The 23543-nt window shown below is 41.1% G+C and overlaps 1 protein-coding gene across 3 annotated transcripts in view; it reads left to right on the plus strand.

Moving 5' to 3' along the window:
• Positions 1-18762, plus strand: part of SV2B (synaptic vesicle glycoprotein 2B) — a 177729-nt gene extending 158967 nt beyond the window's left edge. For all 3 annotated transcript variants that reach the window (XM_078078921.1, XM_036096135.2, XM_036096136.2), the window contains exons 10-13: positions 9202-9335; positions 11718-11918; positions 15058-15217; positions 17670-18762. In XM_078078921.1, the coding sequence (XP_077935047.1) occupies positions 9202-9335; positions 11718-11918; positions 15058-15217; positions 17670-17853 (679 nt within the window). In that variant the 3' untranslated portion in view covers positions 17854-18762. The remainder of the gene's footprint in view (positions 1-9201; positions 9336-11717; positions 11919-15057; positions 15218-17669) is intronic.
• The last annotated feature ends 4781 nt before the right edge of the window (positions 18763-23543 follow it).

A 23543-nucleotide genomic window follows, 5' to 3' on the forward strand; every position in this document is an offset into this window, starting at 1 on the left:
TTTAAAGCTTCTTTTCACATTCAAGGCCTTAATTTCCCTGAATATGATCTCTGTCTATGAGAGAGGAATACTTTGATGTTCCCCCCATGTGAATAGCCAATTGTTTCTGCATTTGTAAAATTGCCCATCTTTTCCCTGTTGGTATATAGTCATACTTCTAGGGTAAGTCAGAGTTCCTCTTATGTATCACTGTGTTTCTGGGCTCTCTGGTTCCATGGTTTTATTTGTCTCTCCCTTTACCATACTGACTTCATTGCCATTAACTTTATTGTTTTGTTGTGTTTCCAGGAGGATTAGTGTCTTCCACCTCGTTCTTAACATTTTTCTTGGCTGGTTTTGCCCCTGTGCTTTTTCAGATGAATTTTAGGATCAAGTTCTAAAATCCCATTAAAAACAGCTGGTTGGGATTTTGATTGGAATGATATAGAATGTCTAGATTCATTGGGGGACATCTTTAGAGTATAGGGTCTCCCAGTCATTGCATATTGTATTTCTCTCTGTTGACTTACTCATTCTTTGATGTCCTTCCATAATGGTTTATAACGTCCTCTATAAAGTTTGTGTATGGGGGCATCTGGGTGGCTCAGTTGGTTAAGTGTCCGACTCTTGATTTCAGCTCAGGTTTCCTTCTCAGGCTCGTGAGTTCAAGTCCTGCCACTGGGCTGCACGCTGGGTGTGGAGTCTCCTTAAAAAAAAAATCGATGTTTATGTATTTTGTGAAGCTTATTTGCTGATGCTTTATTGCTCCTGGTGCTGTTGTGAGTGGGACTTTTACACTCTCCTCTTTCTCCTCCTCCTCATTTTCCTCCTCCTCCCTCTTCTCTCTTGCTTCTCTCCTCTTTTCTTCCTCCTCCTCCTTTTTCCTTTATACATGATTTTTTGGGATCTAAAACATTGGCCCAACTCTTTATTCATTTTGATAGCTTCTTGGTAGATATGCTTGGCTCTTGTATGTGGCAGACACACTGACAAATATTAATGACAGTCTTATCTCCTCCTTTCTTATCCCTATAATTGTGTTCTCATTGTGCTGCATTTATTGGGACTTCCAGTTTGGTGATGGATAGGAATAGTGCCAATGGGTATCTTGACATCTGTGGGTGCTTTTGGTGTCTCCCTCTTAAATATAACATCTTCTGTGTGTTTTTGAATCATAGTCTTTAGAAAGTTAAGGAAATTCTCTTCTCTTTTGAGTATACTGAGATTTTTTTTTATCATGATAGTATATTGAGTCTGTCAAATGTTTTTCTGCGTCTATTACGATAACTATGTGGTTTTCTCCTTGGACCTACTAATGTGACATATTGAAATAAGTTTTTCTGGTTTTCAACCATATGTGATTCCTGAGATATATCTTACTAATTCATTGTTATTTTTTTTTTTTCAAGGCAATACATTTACAAATTTGATTTGCTAGTGTACTATGTAGGAGTAAGTGAAATTGGTGTATATTTTCCTTATACTGTTCTCATTCAACTTTGGTATCAAGTTTATAGCCCCCCCCCCTTTTTTGCTAAAACAAACTGTGTAAGGTAGGGGTTGTTGATTCCTTGAAGGTTTGGTAAAGCTAGTTGCTATAACTATATCAGCTTGCCATTAATTGAGGCAGCAGATTTTGATTACCAATTTATTTTTAAATGGCATTAATATATTCGAGTATGCTCATTTTTCTTTTGGAAAATTATTTCTTTTAAGCTTTAAATATATTGTCATAAAGTTCTTCATAACATTGTTTTATGAAGTTTTTATTAGATTTGCAATAATAAATCATCCCTTTTTATTGCTAATACTGCTCATTTGTGCTTTTGGTCTTATTTTATAATCAGTCTTACTGGAGTTTTGCATATTTTATATTTAAGTAATAATATTCCTTTCTTTAATGTTTCTTTCTTAGGATTTACTTTTTTATGTCTCTTTAGTTTCCTTACTGTGTTTCTTGATTTTTTTTTAAAAAAGTGAATGAATTTAATTAAGTACATTTCCCTCCAATTTTGCTTTAGCTCCTTCAAACAACTTTCTCTGCTTACCAATATATATTTTATATTTTCTGGTAATATTTACTCTTCATCTCACAAATTATTTAGAAGTGCATTTTAAGTGTCAAAATGCTATTTTTAAAAAAGATTTACTTATTTGAGAGAGAGCTCAAGTGGGAGGATCAGAGGGAGAGGGATTGAGAATCTCAAGTAGGCTCCATGCTCAGCTGAGCGCAGAGCCCAACGTGGGGGTCAATCTCATGACCCTGAGACAACAACCTGAGCCTAAACCAAGAGTCAGATGCTTAACTGACTGCACCGCCCAGGTGCCCTGCAAAATGCTTTTAATTATTGATCATTTATATATATTTATGTTATGGACAGATAATGCAGTCTGTATGATATAGGACTTCCATTTTTAAAGCTCTGTTGTTAGGTGCATACACATTTATATTTGTTGTGTCTTATTGGTGAATTGATGCCTTTATCATTATGCAAGTCACCCCTTATTCCCTGATAATATTCCTTGTTTACTAAATTTACTTTATCTTATGTTATCAGATAAATACTGAATCTCTAGTATTCTTTTGATTGGTGTTTACTATTTCCATTTTTTTTCTTTAATTTATTATGTTTTTAGAGTTAAGTAGGTTTCTTGTAGAGAGCATATAATTGGGATCCACCTTTTCTATCATCTTGCTAGCTATTTTCTGTATCTTCTGCTCTATTCTTTAAAAAAATTTTTTTTTTCTGCTCTAATTTAGATTATTTTCATTATTCCATTTTACCTTCATTATTGGCTTATTATTTACTCATCTTTTAAAAAATGTAGTGGTTGCCTTGAGCTTACAATATACATCTTTAATAAATCAGTCTATTTTCAAATAATATATTAACTTCACGTGTAATGTGAGAGTTTTACAGTAGAACACTCATTTTCTCTCATGTTTTATGCTATTGTCATGCATTTTACTTTTATGTATGCTATAAGAACACAATATATTGCTACTATTTTTGCTTCAGACACTCAATTCTCTTTTAGAGTGATTTAAAAAAGAAAAAATGTCTTTAGATATACCTGTAATTTAACCATTTCTAGAGGTTTTCATTTCTCTATGAAGATCCAAGTTTCAAATGTAAGTTGATATTGTATTCCTTATGCTTGAGGAACTTTACTATTTCTTATAGTGTAATTATGGTGGGAATAAATTTTCTCAATGCTTGTCTTAGAAGTATTTCTTCTTAATTTTTTTTGTAGGATATGTTTGCTGGGTATAGAATTCTGGGTTGACAGTTTTTTCTTTCAGAAATGTGAAGATTTCACCCAAGTGTCTTTGGCTTTCATAATTTCTTATGAGAAGTCTGCTAAATTCTTAAATTTGGTTTTCTCAATGTAGTGTGACTTTTCCCTCTTGTTCCCTTCCAAATTTTCCATTTATAGTTGGTATTCAGTTATTTGAATATAATGTACTTAGATGTACCTTCTTCCTCTTCCTTCTCCTCCTCTTCTTATTCTGTATTTACTCTGCTTGAGGTTCTGTGAGTTTCTTGGAGTTGTGGTTTGACCTGCTTCATTAATTTAGAAAATTTTGGGCCATTATCTCTTCAAATATGTATTTTTTAAAAAAGATTTATTTATTCATTTAAGAGAGAGAGAGAGAGTGCATATGTGAGCAGGGGAAAGGGAAGAGGGAGAGGGAGAGAGCGAATCTCAAGCTGACTTCCGACTGAGCACAGAGCCTGATGCAGGGCTTGACCTCATGATGCTGAGTTCAAAAATCAAAGATCAAAATCAAGGGTTGGCCGCTTAACCAACTGAGCTACCCAGGCACCCCTTCAAATATGTCTTATGACAAGTTTTCTTTCTCTTTTCTTAAATTCCAGTCACACTTAAGTTTGTTTGATAGCTTCCCAAAGTCTTTTCTGGAGTTTCCCCTTTATGTTGTAGTTTCAGTAACTTCTCTTGAATTATATACAAGCTAAGTAATTCCTTCCTTAAACATGATGAGTCTACTGATGAGTCCATCAAAGGTATTCTTAATCTGTTTTACTGCTTTAAGAAATTTCTAGTATTTCTATTTGACTGTTTCTAATAGTTTGCATCTGTGTGCTGGAATTCTCCACCATGAATGCATGTTATCCACTTTTGCCATTAAGGCTTTAATATGCCAATGATAGTTATATTAAATTACATAATAGTTCCAGCAATGATGTCATATCTACTTCTGGTTTTTTAATATTATTTTGTTTGACATAATATTGTTTTACTCTTGCTTCTTTGTGTGTCTTGTAATTTTTGGTTGAAAGTCAGATATGTAGGACAGTAGAGACCTTTGTAGGAATGGGTACATCTCTTTTGCTAAGCACTTATAGGGTGTGGGAGTGTTGAGTCAATCTAGTCAGTATTTGAACTTGTTTTGGGTTTTTTTGGGGGTAGATATTATTACTTTAGAAATTTGTTGGGACTTCCTTTTTATTGGTGTATAACTTATAATTTATATATAGTAAAATTCACCCTTTTTATAGTATAGTTCTGTGAGTTTGCCAAGTGCATATAGTCATGTAACCACCACGAATCCAGATACTATTACTCCCCAGATTTCCTCATGCCACTTTGTAGTCAATCCTTACTCCATCTCCAGTCCCTGGCAAACAATGCTCTTCTCTCTGCCACATAAATGGAATCCTATAATATGAAGCCTTTTAATCCTATTTTTTTCACTTAGCATTATGCACTTAGATTTATCCATGTTTTTGCACATTTAAGAGTTTATTTTATGGCAGAGTACTATTCCATGGTATGAATGTACTAATACATTTTTATCGATTTACCAGTTGAAGGAATTTTGTGTTCTTTTCAGATTTTAGCATGTTTAAAGTAATGTTTTATTTAGGATGTTTACAACAATATTTGTATATGAAGTTGTTCTTTTCCTCTTGCAAATTAATAATTGCTTTTATCTTTATTATTTCTCTTTTTTCCCTATATTCTATTTTTATAATTCTGCTTAAGATTTTATTCCCAAAGGCTGTACATGTGCTAGGATCTTTGTAAAAGGGACAGGATACAATCTTGCGACTTCAGCACTTGGGTAGCCTTGAGTGTAAAAGAAAAGGAAGAAAGGAAGTTGGGTTTACTGGCAGATTCACTGAGGCTCAAGAACATATGTTTTTAGAGAGTCTATTTGACTGACATTGGCCCCATTATTTCCATGAATACTTCTTATTTTCCATGAAATAATGTTTTCATCATTTGGAGAAGAAAGATGGCCATATCCTAGGTCCACTCTTTTATTTCTTTTCAGGCAACACACAGTTAAGACACTCCTCATTTATAGAACCATATAAAGCTAGAAAAAACCACCTCCTCAATACCCCTACTTTAAAGATTTTTATATGCCTGCCTGGAGAGGAGAAAAGACTTGCCTGAGATCTCTTGGTGATTAAGCTCTGAAAGTTGGACTCCACTCATCAGTTTTTGGAGAGTGGTATCAGAGGTGGGGGACAGGCCTGATGACGACATTAGAGAATTTAACAAGTTACGTGGAGCATTTAGGCAAGATTTCCACCTTCTTCCTCTCTTTAAAGAAAATAGATCCACACATATGTTTTCTGAAGCAAATGATCCTCTTCTTTATGCTCTGCTTTACCTCAGGTTAGGATCTGACAGGAGGTAATATGTGAGAGACTAGAATTCCAGTTCTTTTCCAAACCATTCTGTTTCATTTTACTATAGCTGGAAGGTATATGATAGTAGGATACGTGTATGGAACCTTTGGAGAACTGTACCCTTTGTTTATTTTCTCCCCAAAAAGTGATTTAATTTATCTGGGAGAGAACTCTCTACTTTTCAAAAAAGGCAGTTAAAGGGTGTATGTAATATGCCTCCATGTCTTTGCACATGCTGTTCCCTCTGCCTGGACTGCACTTACTCCATGTCTTCACTTGGATAGCTTTTACTTGTCCTTCAGGATACGTCATCTCATGCTTTTCCCAATCGGATCATAAGTGTCCCCTTTGAAGTGATCCTAGAATATACCCCTATCTTGATAATTATCACACTAAATTTTAATGATCAATTTTCTTGTTTATTAGAAGAATAATTAGACAGAGCTTCTTGAGGATGCCATCAGGTAAAATACAGTGACAAAGCAGATAAAATTTTTGGCATAGTTTAGACCATTTGGTGGACTAGCCATTGGGCCTGAGGGTAACTGAGATAAAGTGTTTGTATTAATAATCCTGCCATAGATTCTGGATTGCCAATGGCTCATGTTTTCTTACAGGACAAGTTCCATAAGATACTTATGCTAACTTTTCTTTCAGCCTTTGAACTCTCATGAATGAAGAATCTCAAGTCAGTTCAGTATATAAATTAGAGATAGGGGATGATTTATATAAAGGCTCATAAAATATGCCTTGGTCCTTTCTCCTTTTATCTCCTTCTTTATAACTTTGGCTTTTTATAACTCACTTGGAGATAGTTTTTAAGGTCTGCTTACGTCAGGCCCATTATGATTTATGGCTCTGCTCCCTCACCCACCCTTGGCAGAACATTAAAATATATCTGAGGGTCACATCAGCAGCCTATTACTATATTAAAGAGAAAGATATATTAAGAAAGGCAAAGACCTGAGACAGTCTCCAGGAATAGCTTTCCTGAGTAAACATATCCAGCATACAAATTACATTAATTTTGAAATCAAAGGCATCTTCCTGTAACACAAGGCTTACCAATTTCCATGGAAATCTGGAGTTCAGTGATAGCCTTTGGAGGCCCCTGTTGAAAAGTCTGTAGCAAATTTGACCCTGTAAAAAATTCTATAAAATAATTTGGCTTCTCTAGACCAATGGCTCTCACATTTTAAAAATAATCTGGCATCTGCCTGAGTGATTCTGGTTCAAGAGGTCTAGGAATATAGGAAACTGCATCTTTCATAACAACCTTTGGTTTTATTCTGATGCAAGTGTTCTGGGGACTTCTCTTTGGAGAAACACTTGCGTAGGCCTTCTTACTCAGGGTGGGGGTGGGGGGAGGTCTTTTTGCAGAAGCTCATGACAGGTGACTCTAGAGTAGGGTTGTTAGCAGAATATAATATAGCATGAAGGGAAAGGAGAACTGGTCATCATATGTGGTCATGGACTGAATTATGTGGTGGCCTTGAAAGAAACAATGACCCTCAGCAGCCTGTGCCACCTCTATCATGGTGACTTCCATGTATTATTGTGTGTTTGCTTGTTTTTTTCCCCCCAATTAGACTTGAGAGCAAGGACCCTGTCTTTCCTCTCTGTATGCATAGCACCTAATACCATGTACCTAAATTTTGCTGAAGACTGAGTATATAAATAAATGAATAGACAAATGAATGAGTTGTAATTCTTCATAAATGAAAACAGATCCAGCCCTTCAACAGACAAATGGATAAAGAAGATGTGGTCCATATATACAATGGAATATTACTCAGCCATCAGAAAGGATGAATACCCAACTTTCTCATCAATATGGATGGGACTGAAGGAGATTATGCTAAGTGAAATAAGTCAAGCAGAGAAAGTCAATTATCATATGGTTTCACTTATTTGTGGAACGTAAGGAATAACATGGAGGACATTAGGAGAAGGAAGGGAAAAATGAAGGGGGGGAAATCGGAGGGGGAGAAGAACCATGGAAGACTATGGACTCCGAGAAACAAACTGAGGGTTTTAGAGGGGAGGGGTTTGGGGGGATGGGTTATCCCGGTGATGGGTATTAAGGAGGGCATGTACTGCATGGAGCACTGGGTGTTATACGAAAACAATGAATCGTGGATCACTACATCAGAAACTAATGATGTATTGTATGGTGACTAACATAACATAAAAAACAAAAAACAAAAAACAACCAGATCCAAGGCTTCTAGCTTAAAAGTTTGACCAAGCTTGGTAAAGGTCCAGCAGAGGATGATGTTAATGTATGTCAGTATATGGTTTTGAATGTAATATTTTTTTTCCTATTAAGTTCATGTAGGAGTTGGAGTACAGCAGTGGTTCCCAAATGTGGCTGCACCTCCTAGTCACCTAGGTGCTTCCACCCTTGTTTTATTTTTCAGTGAAGAAATAATATGTATGCTTGGTATAAGGGAAAAATTAAGCTCATCCCAATGCACCTCCCCAGGGCCACACATCTACCAGTTTCTTGTGTAACTCTTGGGGCATATTCTATGCATTTGGAGGCATATAATTTCTTACATGAATGGTCACAGCTTGCATTTGATTTTTTTTCAGTTAACAATATACCTTGAAGATTGATCCATATTAAGGCATATGGATCTACCTAAAAACTGTAACAGCCACATGGTATTCCACTGCGTGGTATCTGTCTGTCTGTCTGTCTACCTACCTACCCATCATCCGTCTAATAATCAATCCTTACCATAAGAAATGTTGCATCGAGCATCAGTGAATGTATCTCTTTGAATGCATGAGCAAGTATAGATAGGGTCAATTCTTAGAGGTGGTATTTCTAGGTCAATGCAATTGCGCACTTAAAATTTTGCAGGATTGCTCCCCAAACAGGCTACACCAATTATATTTTACCAACTGTGTGAATGAAAGTGCCTATTGCTCTAAATCTTTGTTGGGGAAATTTTTAAAATGAAGATTCTCAGTCCCTCACAAATCTATTGCTTCCAAACCTACTAAGACCAGCTGAGGGACCTGCCATTTTTTTAAAGATTTTATTTATTTGAGAGAGAGAGGGCAGGAGCAGGGGGTGGGGTCGGAGGGGCAGAAGGAGAGGGAGCCTGATGTGGGGCTCGATCCCAGGACCCCAAGATCATGACCTGAGCCAAAGGCAGACACTTAATGGACTGAGCCACCCAGGTGCCCTGGACCTGCATGTTTTTAAAGCTCCTCATAAAGTGCCACGTGATCAGTACCTTCATTTCACGCTACTCCATATCTCAGTGAGTCTGATGCAGAAGGTCCATGACTGCATTTAAGAATCATCGGGCTGCTGCATAGTACCCCCGTATCTACCTGGGCCAGATACCAGCTTCCACACTCCTGCTGTCCTCCCTCCTTTATAAACACCAGCTAAAGAATAGGGAACTAACCTTGGAAAATAATGTTTCAGCACCCTTTGGTTTGAAGTTCTCCTTTTTCTGCCTTTCTGTGCTTTCCATTTTGGTCTCAAGTCTTCTTTCTTCCTGGTTGAATCACTCGGGGACTAATGTCTTTCCCATAGGTTCACAAAGATGTATTTTAAACATGTACTTTTTGAGGACACATTCTTTGACGAGTGCTATTTTGAAGACGTTACATCTACTGATACCTATTTCAAAAATTGCACCATTGAATCGACCATCTTCTACAACACAGGTGAGAACATGGGTGGTGTAGGTGCATGGTATCAAGGGTGGACTGGTCTTATTTAAGAAGCAAAGTGCTCAGTCATAAGCTTTAGGAGTAGGAAGGTATACACAGACATGGTTTCTGAGAGTCAGGTTGGAGAAATGGGTTCTAGCCCCAGGTATGGCACGGATTAGTTGCACCGTCTTTACCAATGCATTTAATTTGTCTGCATGTTTTATCACATGTGAAGTGGAAACGAAATTTCTGGGTGAGTGCTCTGGTCTCAAGGAGACTGATGCTTGTATGCTGCAGGTCTTCGGTAGGAACACACTATGACACAGATGAAAAGCCAGTATTTCAGGAAGGCCGCATTTTATGTGTGGAGTGCTTTCTCGAAGACCTCACGTAATCTGAATCTTGCAAACTTCAAGGTTCCTGTTCTCACAATAATAAAGGAAAAGGGAAAATTGTATCTTTTCAAGCCTTGTGCATAAAGTGAGATGAGAAGCATATTTTAAAATTGCACCATTTTGGACTTCCATGATTAAAAAATAGTCACAAAATCCCACCACTCTATCCCTCCTCCTTACTTTTACTACTCTCATCATACGTTAATAACATACCAAGGGGAATTGAGACGTAAGGAAACTACCTGAGCTTTACCAGGGGCTTCACCTACATTGTCTCCAGTGAGAAATGTACATTTACTCCCAGTTTATAGCTCAGGAAACCCAGGCTTAAGCACTTGTCCAAGGCCACAGCTAGCAAGCTTAGGGAGCTTGGATTCATTACTGAGTTGTTTTGTTCTAAAGTCTGTGATCTTCCCACTGAAAACATGCTTTGTGCCAATATTAGTGCTTTCTTCTGGGCCTCAGCACCGTGGTTGATGCAAGAGTATTTTCTTCTTCCATGAGGTCAGCCCCAAAATGTTCAATATCTGGCCTCCAAATATCCCTCCGTCTCTAAGTGATCCATTATGAGATGTACCTTCATAATTTTTTTTTTAGCCTGAACTTAAAAAGGCTTATACATTGCCTGTTTGTCATTAAAACCTGATGCATCTTTTAGTTTCTTCTTTCAAGTTTTAAGTTGCCTCTTTGTTTGCATACTGTCACGTGGGGATTTCTGCAAACACCTGTACTCATGAAATGTCAGTGCTGGGAAGTGATGGAGAGAATTAGGTGTACTTTTCTAATTTTGTAGGAGGAGTTTCAGGAAGGTTAAAGAGGGTCAACTGCAGAGCCAGTTCCCGAAACCCAGATTTTCTGAGAGCTTGCTTAGGCACTCTTTCTGCACAAACAGTTGGTGTTAGAAGGTGTCGGAAGACTTGGGAACGAGGTCCAAAGCAAATGGTTTATATTTTTTTAAGACTTGATTTTTTTGGAGATGTTTTAGGTTTACAATGAAATTAGAAAGAAGGTGCAGAGATTTCCATAGAACTCCTGCCCCCTGCCCCTGTCTCCCCTATTATCAATATCCCCCCACTAGAGTGGTGTATTTGTTACCATTGATGAACCTACACTGACACCTCAGAATCATCCCAAGTCCAGAGTTTACAGGAGGGTTCACTCTCGGTGTTGGATATTCTCTTTGGGCTTGGACAAGTGTGTAATGGCATATATCCACCATTATCATGCCATATAGAGTATTTTCACTGCCCTAAAAATCCTCTGTGCTTTCCACATTCGTCTCCCCAGCTCCCCACCCTGGAAAATACTGAGCAAATGGTTTTTAATTTTATTTTTAATTTAATTTAATTTTTATTTTTTAAAGATTTTATTTATTTATTTTAGAGAGAGATAAAGGGGGAGCACAAGTGGGGGGAAGGAGAGAGAATCCCAAGCAGACAATCCCTGAGCACAGAGCCTGATGTGGGGCTCGATCCCAGGATCCCAAGATCATGACCTCAGCTGAAATCAAGAGTCGGACACTCAACCGACTGAGCCATCCAGGCGCCCTGCAAATGGTTTTTATTTTGAAGAATGTTCAGGTTTCTGCATGGGCTTTGGAGTGGTCACCTCAATCCAGACGCAATTCTCTTGTCTTCTGCTTCCTATAAGCTGGGTAGCCTCAGAGGAGTGGCCCGGCCTTGGTGTGGACCCTGGTGTCATCTCATTGATAGAAACAGGACCATTTCCTACTTGAGAGATGATGTATTCAGACATGCCTCTCCAGGAGTGTTCGTTTCATTTCCCTTTGCTTATGGGAAGTTGAAGCAGTCATTACATTGTTAGTTTTTTCTCTTCATCCACACCTGACCACACGTCACCTTGACTTTGAGATTATCTGATTGCCGGAGGCTTGGAGCATCCTGCCCAGGGAAGGGGCATGACTCCATCCCTGCCTCCGCCCCATCTCTCCCCAGCCCCTGCTCACTGTAATGAACCCAAGGTGTCCTTCTCTCCCCAGACCTCTATGAGCATAAATTCATCAACTGCCGGTTTATCAACACTTCCTTTCTGGAGCAGAAGGAGGGCTGCCACATGGACTTTGAGCAGGATAATGACTTCCTGATTTACCTCGTCAGCTTCCTCGGCAGTCTGTCCGTCCTGCCCGGGAACATCATTTCTGCCCTGCTCATGGATAGAGTTGGAAGGCTCAAGATGATTGGTGAGTAGCTAGGGATGCCGCATCTCCTCCAGTAGGTAGGGATCGTGGCTTTCAAAGTGTATTAAAGAAGAGGATTTTTTTCTTTTTCTTAAAGAAATCTTGCACTGGAAACCAAACAGGTAAGACGGGATCTGCTGGTGTGGAGCCCAGGAGGCAGGCATGTCTCCAAAACTTCAGGACTCCACAGACATAGTTTGAGACCTATGGTCCAGGTCAGGGACTCATCTTCATTTCCCGACTGAGCGATTCTGTGGTAGTCACTTATGCTATTAGCACTTCAGTAAGAATATTAAACATGCCCATTCTACCTGCTTTGTAAGATTTTTGTCAGAAAAAAATACAAAATGCTCTTCAATGAACATTGGTTCGTCTGATGGGTTTAAAATAGATTGCATTACTTATTATAATTTCATAGTGATCACACTTAGGCTTTGGAGGTGGACAGACTCATGTCCGAGTCCTATCACCTCAAGGCTGTTTGACTTTGGACATGTTCCTTTACTTCTCCAGGCTTCAGTTTCCATATCTGTACCTATAACTAGCTGGTAGGGTTTTGTGAGGCTTGAGCATGATGTAGCCAGAGCATCTTATAGTGCTTGGTGCCCTGTAGGTTCTTGAAATGGTAGAAGTTTTCACGCATGCCTTGCTTCACTGCACCAGGATCCTCAGCAGTTTGCTGCAGAAACACATGCTGTGCATGGAAAATAAGAAACAAAACATATACACCCAGGGGCAGGGAAAACATATCAGAATGTATATATTGTAAGGCCAGGGTGGGGATGAGAACAACACATTGATACACATGACATGAAAGGTCTGTTCTAGGGATGTAGTTGATCAGGAAAATTAATACCAACTCCCTCCCAGCGAAGCTCAAAGGGAAACAAAATAAATCACATAGTCATTTTGTCAGAGAAGAGCACATTGGTCAGAGCTTGGCAGGGGAAGCTTTTGCCGGTGTGGGGCTCATTGAATATTATTATTGTAAAAGTAGCATGAATGCTGTTTGTAGTGAGGATGGAGTCATGTGTAGGCATGGCAGATGGTTAGACCTGAAGCCCCTGAGGGAAGGACAGCGTTGACTAACTCCTTAACTCCCGAGCTTTTCGGCAGAAGGTAGCTTACACCCTGTGCAAGACCAGCAGCTGGGAGTCAGGTGGCCATCTCCGCCAACATTTACTTTATGAGTCTACACACCTTCCTTTCCTTCTCAGAGCTTCTGTTTCACAACTGTGAAAGTAATACCTCCGTTTGCTCCAATGAGATAAGGTGTGTGAGAGTAGACAGGTGACATTTCTGCCATTCTGCCCCTGGCCTTTCCAGCCCCAGTTGAACGGCGAATGCTGTGGTTGAGCCCTGGGGGTAGCCCAGGACATCCTTGGGAAGGCAGGGTCTATGAGGGGTGGGGTGGTGTGCAGGGGTGTGGCCCGCTGCGTGGAGCAACCACATGCTCCCCCACGGAGGCAGAGGGAAGGCTGGGTGTGGGAAGGAGGCAGGGCAGCCGGAGAGCGGACATCTGCTTTGTGGCCACTGCAGTCCTTCTTGGCATCATGCGTGCATTCCAGATCAGAACTGATTCCTGTCATGTTCCCCAAACTGGACAGCTGGAATGAATATCTCTCATTCTTTGTATCCTACTCTTTTATTAATGTCTGTATTTTGGTTCTGAGCTGCACTGTTAAGAGCTCAGGCAGTTCTTTCTTCGATCTTTAGTAGAAGGTCTGGCGCGAGGCGGGTCACCTGTGATATTCTCAGTGATGCTCAGCACATACTAGATGCTCAATAAATAGCTCGGTGGGATGTGGGTGACCTGTTTTGAAATAGTCTTTCCATGAACAGAAAGAGCTATTTCCTCAGAAAAATTCCCTCTTGAATCTGCTGGGGCACAGAATTTGTCCTGCTTACTCTGCCGCGCTCTTTCCTGGGTAGAAGTAGTGTCTTGTTAACAACAGAGTAGTTTTCCTGATGAAGCTGTTAGTCCTCATTTATTCATTCAATAAGCGATAATTTATGCGGCACTTATTCTCTGCCAGGCTGTGTTGGTGGGAAAAAGAATCCAACCCCAGAGAGTTCTAGTGAAGAGACTTTAGGGATGGGATGTGGCTTTGGGGGGTAATCCTACTATAGATCCCTGTGGCCCACTGTACTTCCACTCGGTTAATTCTCATTTCCCTCGTGATGGAGAGGCCTGAGTTCAAGTCACACCTTTCCCCCCCTGTGTGACCTTGAGCAAGTCTCTTAACCTCTCTGTGCTGGCTCACTTTCCCTACCCATAAAATGTTGGCCAAAAAAAAAAAAATAGTACCTACCTCACTGGCTATTTGGGGACAGGGTTATGGGAACAACTAAGGCAGATGAGGCTCCCACATGCTAGCAAAACTGGCAGCAGGTACTGCCTCGACGATTGCAGGGAGAAGAGCTCTCACCGAGCCCAGGGAGAGCAGGAACCATGGAGGTGGAGGCTCCCGGAAAGAACTATAGTCCTGGGGGGGATGCAGCCATGACCAAAAAAGGGCTTTATAGATAGGACGGGAATTGGGAAGAAATACTCCAACCCCTATCTGCTCCCAGCTGGTAAGGGAGCGGCAGGCATGCAGTCCCTGGGGGCTGGCTTCTCAGGAAACAGGCAGGGCTGAGAAGGGCAGATCAGATGTCTGCGGTGGAGATAGGATAGATGGAGAATAAAGAGCAAGGCCCTTCAGGTTTTCTTCTGCAGCCCATTTACAGTTCTGTTCTCAGTAGCACATAAGCTCCAAGAGGATTTTTTATACTGATGTATCTCAGGCACCCAGAACAATGTCTGGGATATAACAGATTCTCAAGGAATGTCCCCTTGGCCTCCTCCCCAATAAGTCTGGGCTGGGCAGCACCACAGAGTGAGGATTTCAAAATCCTTCTGGGAGGCTAATTCTGGTGACATGACCCACGCAAAAGGCTCTAATCCTGTGGCTGGAGTACCATGTGGGGGGTTCAAGCTATGCTTTCTCTGTGTAGAGATGGACCTGTGACTTGAGGTGACCTGTTACTTCAGGCACACCTGTGACGATAGGAGAGGGGAAAGACCTGTGGGTGACAGTCTTGTCTAAGACAGGGGCTTCATGGTTTTTTTTTTTTTTCTGCCCTTGACCTCCCCCTGTAGGTGGCTCCATGCTAATCTCGGCGGTCTGCTGCTTCTTCCTGTTTTTTGGCAACAGCGAGTCTGCGATGATTGGCTGGCAGTGCTTGTTCTGTGGGACCAGCATTGCAGCCTGGAATGCTCTGGATGTGATCACGGTGGAGCTGTATCCCACCAACCAGAGGTCAGTTCTTCCGTGGGCTTCTCTCTGGGACTTGTTCGGACTTCTTTGGCCGGAAGTCTACCCATTCCAACATCCTCCCCCACAGCCATCTTGGTCTTCTGGTGTTTCACGGACCAAGGGAGCATCTCTTTGGTTTTTGAGTTTCTCCTGTATGGGGGCTGGTATAGGCACGGAGGTGAGCAGGCTAAAGCCTGATGGAGTGGGGTGAGGGGTCAGATACAAAGGATAAGTGCAAACCATGTTCGGGAGAGAGAAATGAGGGTGATACCATAGATATCATGCACTCCAGAGAGAGGTGAAAACAGGCCTCCAATGGGAGAGAGGGGGGAAAAGGTGAAGAACTAGATAAACCAAGGGTGGAGGAGAGGCAAGGGCAGATAAAGGTGGGGGTGAGTCCTGATGGTCCAGGGCATTAGCAGAGAATGTGATAGGAATGCCCAGTGCTTACTTTTATTTTTGTGCAAGCCATGTGGGAAGAAGCCTGGTTGAAAGGCATGGGGTCAAAGCCATTATGTAGCAGTTATCTCTCCTTATGGAGAGGGAATTGTGAATTTTAAGGATGGCAGGTAAGTGGCCCTATGGTCAAAAAGGAGTGCGAAGTGATGTGGAAGGCAGGTAAATGAAATTCTGCAAAAAAATCTTAATGATATTACCCAAATTGGTGACAGAGGTATTAGAATATGGCTAGCTATGGCAAAGCACAGCATCCCATATTTGGAGCCCCTCTCCCCTGAACCAAAGAGCTTCTAAGTTTTACAAAAAATAAGAGGAGGAAAAATTATCATTATTTCAATGGTATATGGTTTTACATCTAGGAAACCCAAGACAATAATTAACTAAAGAGACTGCTCAAAACAGAAAACTAATTTGATAAGGTGGTCAATAATAAAACTAACTTAATAACATATGGGATTTAAAAATGTATCCAAAAATTTTAAAGTAAAGTTGAATTCCATTTAATAATAGCAGAAATCATAAAATATCTAGGAATATAAGAATATAAGGGATAATAAGAAAGATGAAACACTTATGTGAAGACAACCATAAAGCTTTACTGAGAGATAAAACAGAAGACTTACATATATGTCAAGATATACCTTATGAAATTCTAAGAAGATTTATTCTTACACAAATTTCAAATCTTCTTTTGTTTCCTTCTAACTTCAAAGAGTCCATTCAGAATTCAACGAGATTTTTTTCCCCCCCTCCTCTGGAAAGTTGGGACAACTTTGGAAATTTCATTTGGAAAAATACACATGTGAAAATATCCAAGCAAATTTTGAAAACAAAAAGATTGGGATTGGGGGCTAGTTATATATAAAGTGATTAAAAATGTAAAAAAATTAATGTACAAAAATGTAGACACATTCTTAGTAAACCTGTGATATGAAAAAGAAATATTTTGCTTCAGTTGAAGAGAGCTGGTGTTGGGAATATAGACTCTGTACACAGATGGAGTCAAGAAAGGACAGATGATTGTAGCTATTATCATTAAGGGGACACCTGGCTGGCTTAGTCAGTAGAATATGTGACTCTTGATCACTGGGGTAGTGAGTTTGAGCCCCACATTGGATGTAGAGATTACTAAGAAAAATAAATGAACTTAAAAAAAAATAATAGTTGCCCCTCAGAAGTGTGATTGAGGGATAATAATTAGGATTAGGTTTTGCCATGGGTGACAGAAATCTCAAATAACTGCAGCCTTAAGAAGGTAGGCATTTCCTTTTTCTCTCCTGTAGAAGTCCACACCAGGGACTGCAGGCTCTTTTTATCTTGTTGTTCACCCTTCCATGAGCTCAGCCATGGGCCAAGATGAGACCATCTACATTTTTGGAAGTGGGATGGAAGGAAGAAAAACGGAAGAGAAGAGAGCAAAAAGTACCACTCATGACATCTCTCAAGGAAATTTCTCAGGAGCTGCGATTTGCACTTATATCTCATTGGCTAAAAGCATAGTCACATGGCCAGACTCCTCAGCAAGGGAGTCTGGGAAATGTAGTCTACATTTGGAGAAATGCTAGTTAGGGACACCCAACAGTGTCTGCCACAAGAGGGTCAGGGTGTTATTGAGGAGGAACAGTGACACTTTCTGCTTCATTCTCTCTGTTTTTTCAGTGTTTCACAATATGCATGTCCTATCTGTGACAATTTCAAAAAGAGATAACATTTGAAAAGAGAAAGAAACAAGTGTGAAGGAAACACTCCAGACTGGTAATAGTGGTGATTGCCTTTCAGTGGTGGGGTTATATACTTTTGCATCTTTATGTTATTCTGTATTTCCAAATTTGATTAAAATGAGAATGTTTGACTTTTATATTTAGGAACAAAAGTTCCCTCCCACACCTTCACTATACCTTCCCTCACAACAGGGGAAAGAAAGGACCCAGTCCTGCTCATCCCAAGGAGGTCTGGTTCATCTTTTAGAATGATTGACTTTCTTCTTCTTTTACAGGGCGACAGCCTTTGGCATCCTTAATGGATTATGCAAATTTGGCGCCATCCTGGGAAACACCATCTTTGCTTCTTTTGTTGGGATAACCAAAGTGGTTCCCATTCTTCTGGCCGCTGCGTCTCTCGTTGGGGGTGGCCTGATTGCTCTTCGGCTGCCAGAGACCCGAGAACAGGTCCTGATGTGAACAACCTCTGGGGAAAGAAGATGTTGGAAGAACCTTATCCAAGAACCTTAAATGCACCCATGCTTCCTGTCACTGTCCAGAGGACACGGGAGGAGAAGTTGATTTTGTGACTCCTAGTTTAGGACCCATTTCAGCTGTCAATATGTTTGTAACTCAGGTGACTGATTTGGGGGTGTCCTGAATCACCTTTAGAATCCCAGAGTGGTGTTCTTGGCTTCGGGTCTCCCCAGCCCAAAGCAGGGGCAGAAGGATCACACCTTCCAGTGGGTGCACGCTCTGAGCAAGGACTGTGTATTCCCCCTAGTGAGGTGCAAGGACTTATTTGCATTTCAAAATGAATCTGAGGGTGAGAAACATTTAAGATCCTCCTCCATAAAGTTTCTCAGAGCCCAATGACCTAACACACTGACTTGCCAGGAAGTTAGAGTCATCATATAAATATTGGGCTTGAAATACAAGATACTTATATTTTTGCATTTAAGAGTATCACCGAGCCTATGTTCCATTTGAAAATTGGCACAATAGCATTGAAGATACTCTAATATAGAAAACCAAATATCTGATCAATATCTATAGAAATCTGCTCCCTCCTCAACCAAGTGTCCTAAGTTTTCCATGACGATTAGGTGGTAAATTTAAGGATGCTATTTATTCCTGTTTTGATCTATTCAAAGAAACTTAATGCGATAGGTATTCTGTAAACTAACTTTGTACATAACTATATCTAGGTTTAATTTGCAGAAATGGTACCTGCAAATATTTGCCAGCCTTTTAGCCATATTTTGGGAGGAGTTGGTGTTTGGGGTCCCAGGAAATTAGGTCTGATTGAATGAAATGCAACCACAATATCTTATAGCCATTTAACTTGCTGTCAGGAGGATGCACTTCGTAAACTCGTGTTGTACAGTTCATTTAGTCCGGGCACTTTTCTTTGTGTAGGTGGAGTAGTTACTTTTCTCTCTTACACAGATCACTTGTGAAACAAGCTCACCATCGTGGGTACCGGCATTAGACGCTGCTGCACCCCCAGAAACAACAGGAGAAGGGTTCAGGGGCTTCTGGCATTCTCTTTATGGGCAAGAATAAAACACAGTGGACAACATGAGTGATTGAGGGAGGGATGGGGAAGAGTAACCACAGTTCTCCAACGCATAAATTCTTTGTTTCTTTTAGCTGTAAAACATGATCCATATTTGTTATCATGGTCAGGTCCCATGAGAAATCTATGCTATGTGTCTCGGTTCAGGACCTTTGAAAACAGATGTCATTGGCATGGGAATCAGGGCATGCAGTGGATGTCAAGTATGTCTCCCTTCAGTGCTCCAAGTGAATTCTTTTCTGAGACCTGCTTGGAACATGAATGGGGGTGGGGTGGGGATGGGGGTGGGGAACCCAGGAAAACTGCTTTGGCAAGGGTCAGCAATAGACTGAAGTCTTGACGACACAGAAAAGGAAGGTTTCATACACCAGAACTATCTAGCCTGGAAGGACAGTGAGCTATGAGCTCTCGTCCCTGGAGGTGGACTGACCGAGGCCCGGTGAGCATCAGTTTGCAAGAACTCATGCTTCAAGTTGATCTGCAGTGTTCTGAGTGCTGTCAAGTGCTACACACTCCCTACCAGGCATCTCCAAAAACCGAAGCAGGGTAATGATGACCACAGGGAGTGTTTTCTCGGCTTTGGGGAGACACTTGGGTCCCAGGACAGCTTCAGGCCCTCTTTCCATTGTTTTCTGGAGTAACAGGTAGACAGGAGGAAAGAGTAAATATTACGACACCTTTCCACCTTGGATCTGAGATCAGCTTTAATGGTTAAAATGTTGACTCTGCTTCTCCTGTCTCCTACCTCTTTATTCACTCTTTTTTTTCTTTACAGGGAAAGAAGACATGTCAACTCTGATTTGACACCCTGATCCCCCCAAATATATAAATATACTATTGTGTATTAACGTTTCTGTCAGTGTTTTATAGGAGTTGCATAACATAAAGGCTACATCAGTAATGAGAGGCCCAGTGTAACATAGGTGTCATCTACTTTCCCTATTCTGATTATGAAATACAGTGGCTAGGTCCGTTCAAGAGAATTGTGTAACCCGGAGATGGCCACATCCCTTGTAACATTATTCTTCAATGGGATGATACAATTTAAGGAGCAGCTACCACTTAAGAAATTTACAAAGCAGGTAGAGTCTGCATTTCTAGTTAAGGTGGATCTTGTAAATCTCACATCCGATTAATTTTTGAGTGTGGAGATGGCTGTGGTAATTTGAGGGTCAATTCCATTTGGGTTTTCAAGCTCTGATATCTGCATTAACTGTATGGCTCCTTAAACCAACCACCTAACCAACCAAGAGCAGTTCCTGTGTCATCCATCACCTAGGCCTTTGTAAAGGGTGCAGCCAAGCTCTGCAGCCTTCCCCGTCCGTGAAGAATTGCCTGGCGCTGGTACCTGGCCTCTTCTTAAATGCTGTCATTCCTGCTGAGATAAATGCTTCTTTAAAAATAGTCTCTGTGGCAGGTCATTGGGGGATAATGTACAGCATTCCTGGCCAGGCCCTTCTTTTTCATTTTGTGTTCTATCCCGAGAAACTCCCAATGGCATCCTTGCGGCGTGGAAGGATGAGGTTCTCCTTCACTGAGCAAAGCTGTTCACGGTTCATGATGTATTTTATGATGCCTGTTTTGTTACTTTTAACAGCCTCAACAGTGTTGTGTCATCTCTTGATGCTGAGTTTTGACCTTCTGTTTTATTGGAAATAATTAGTGAAAGCGGTGTGCCTATTTGTGAAGTTCATAGCACATGCACCTGAGGTCATGTGATAAATAACCACATTCCCAGGGTCCCCTGCTACCTTGTATTAGCTCATTAAAAATAATAATAAAAATAATTATAAACAAACTTTTAAGAACTGAGGCTAGAGGTTATTTCCAGACACTAAGGTTTCTTCTGGATTCCTAAGTTGATTGAATCAGTTGGGGTTGGCCTGTTGAGAATCATTTCTTTCACCTTGTTTTGCATATGGGGACCTTGAGAGATCAAATGATGTGACCAAGGAGACAGGTAGCACTGGGAGTGGGTTACAAGGCCTACAGTGATGCTCTCTCTATAATTCTGGAGTAATCTCTCAGTCCGTAATCCCCTACTGCAGGGCCTCCCATTGAGTCTCTGAGGAATGGGATGGTGAGACAAATGTTTAACCTCCATTCCCGGAGGCCATTCATAGACAACTCACTTGATTGTCTCACCTGGAATAAATGGAAGGATCATCATACATATGAAAAGAATGGTATTTATTAATCCATCTAGTCACTGATTCATTCACTTATTCAATAAATCCTTACTGAGCCCATACTGTGTGCTGGGCTCCATGCTAAGTCCCGGGATCCATTGGTAAAAACCCTGGTCTGGGCCCTGCCTCCTTCTACTTACGGCAAGTGGGCAAGATGGTCATTAAGTTGGCAATAAAAACAACGTACGATGATTTTATCATCAGTAAAATGCACCTTCTGCTTGTAAGAGGATTCTCATTTCCCTACCAGTCAATTGTGGATTTCTGAATCTCATTGTTTTCTTTCCTGTTTCTCTTTTCCTCAAGGAGTGTGCTAATTTCTTATCTTCATAAACCAGTAAGGGAAAAGGCACCCCAGCTCATTTTCTCCAGAAAATACTCCGTTTTTACTTCATTAACTTTGCAGAGGGTTGTATATGGAAGAAGGGATGGGGGCCCAGAACACAAGCAGGACATTGGGTAGTGGGCAAGGCTCCCAGTAGTCCCAGGAAAGTGGTTTTCACTTTCACAGTTGGCTCTTCTAGGGGGCATCTGAATAACACTGACCAATCTTTAGGGTTTGGTTAGGATTAGGTTGGATAACATACAACTGAAAACCCCAACCAGCAGGTTTAGAGTATATTCATAATAAGTTAAAGGTTTATTTCTCTCTTGTATTAAGGAAATCTGGAGGAAAGAAAGCCATAGCTGGTATGGTTGCTTTGTGATCTGATTATTGGGAACAGATTCCTGCCTTTAGGCTCCTCAATTTTTAGTGCACTTTTTCCATGAGGTTGCCTCAGGGACGGGGGTGGCAATTTTCCAGCTGGTCCTCACATCCACAGTTCAGGCAGGAAGCAGAAGGGAGGGCAAGGGGCAAAGGGGCGGCACCTCCCACCTAAGCCCACCTCCCTTGAAACTATTCTCTTAGATGCTCCTTCCAGTTGCTTTCATATGTATATCATCGACCTGAAATGGCTGGGAAATATGCCGTTTCCCTGGGAACACTGCCATCCTTCCTCCAAATTGAGGATCCTGGTGCTAAGGGAAGAGGGGAGAAAGGATAGGGTGGCTCATGATTCTTGAACTTTAGTGTGTATCAGAATCACCTGGAGGGGCATTCAAACTCACACTGCTGGGCCCCACCCCCAGCTGAAACAGAGAATACACATTTCTAACAACTCCCAAGTGATGTGGTGTCAGTCCTTGGGCCATATTTTGAGCAGCACTGACAGCCTGCCAATCTGATTTGTTGGGGAAGCTCTAGTACCCTGATCATTTAAATCTAGCCCAACCAGAAACTCACAAAAGCTAGCTGCTCATGAAAAATGCTATCTTCCTTAAGTTCAGAGACACTCTGCGGGTAGCAGCGCATCAGTAAGGAAGAGCATCAATAAAAATACTTCCTTCCCTAGAAACTGCTTGGTTTCACTCAGGCCTTGAGCTTATGAGCCTATGTCTATTTGTAGGCCTCTAATTATTTCCTAGGCTCAGCAGAGGGTGGACACCCTTTCACCTGGGGTCAATGAGCTCTGTTTTGCCTGTTTCCATGTGGTAATGATTTTTACAGACACAAATATATTTGTGGCACATTGTCATTCACTAGGCCTTATATTGGTTCTCTTTGCTACTAGAAGTTTTCTCCTGTCTAGGGGTGCCCAGGAGGCAATAAAGACATACCTAGGTGTGACCCTGACCTGCTGACAGTCAACCTGAACTTGGTTTGGAAATGTTTCTTGAAAAAGGAGAAAAGATTTCTCCTTTAGGTAAGAGAAAGTCAGAGTGGGATAAATTCCTTTACTTAGACCTCATTCAACACATATTTACAGAATGGCTCCCGTGTGTCCCGTGGTCACAGGTCCCTACCTTTAAGTGGTCCCCACCCCCTGACCCCAGCTAAAGCTTTGTGCTTTTGTGGGGAGCTGTGTTGTGTTCAGGTACAGCCCTAGGAACAGTTTGGAAATAAATCCCTTTGCATTTGAGGCAAGCTTAAATCCCATTTCATTTAATTTTCTTAAGTATGGGGAGGAAATTTATATGCATGGTTTTGGTGACAGCAATGAAGTTTCTAAAAAGATTAATGATGAAATGAAACAGAGACTAGAGCTATCCAAAAAGGTTAACTGGAGGAATAAAAGTTACATCATTGCTAATTACAGAATGAAGAGGGGCTCTGCTTAGCAGGACTGTAATACACCCGGAAATTTTGAGCCATGAGCCGAGTCCCTGTCCCCTCACCTGAAACACATACTTAGCTGTCTATGCACCTCTGGTCCTGCTGGCTTAAATGATTTTTAAAATTTCAGAGATGATAGGGCACCTGGCTGGCTCAGTCAGTTAAGCGTCTGCTTTTGGCTCGGGTCATGATCCCGGGGTCTTGGGATCAAGCCCCGCATCAGGCTCCCTGCTCCTCGGGGAGTCTG

The sequence above is a fragment of the Halichoerus grypus genome, chromosome 8 (assembly GCF_964656455.1).
Source record: "Halichoerus grypus chromosome 8, mHalGry1.hap1.1, whole genome shotgun sequence".
NCBI lineage: Eukaryota > Metazoa > Chordata > Mammalia > Carnivora > Phocidae > Halichoerus > Halichoerus grypus.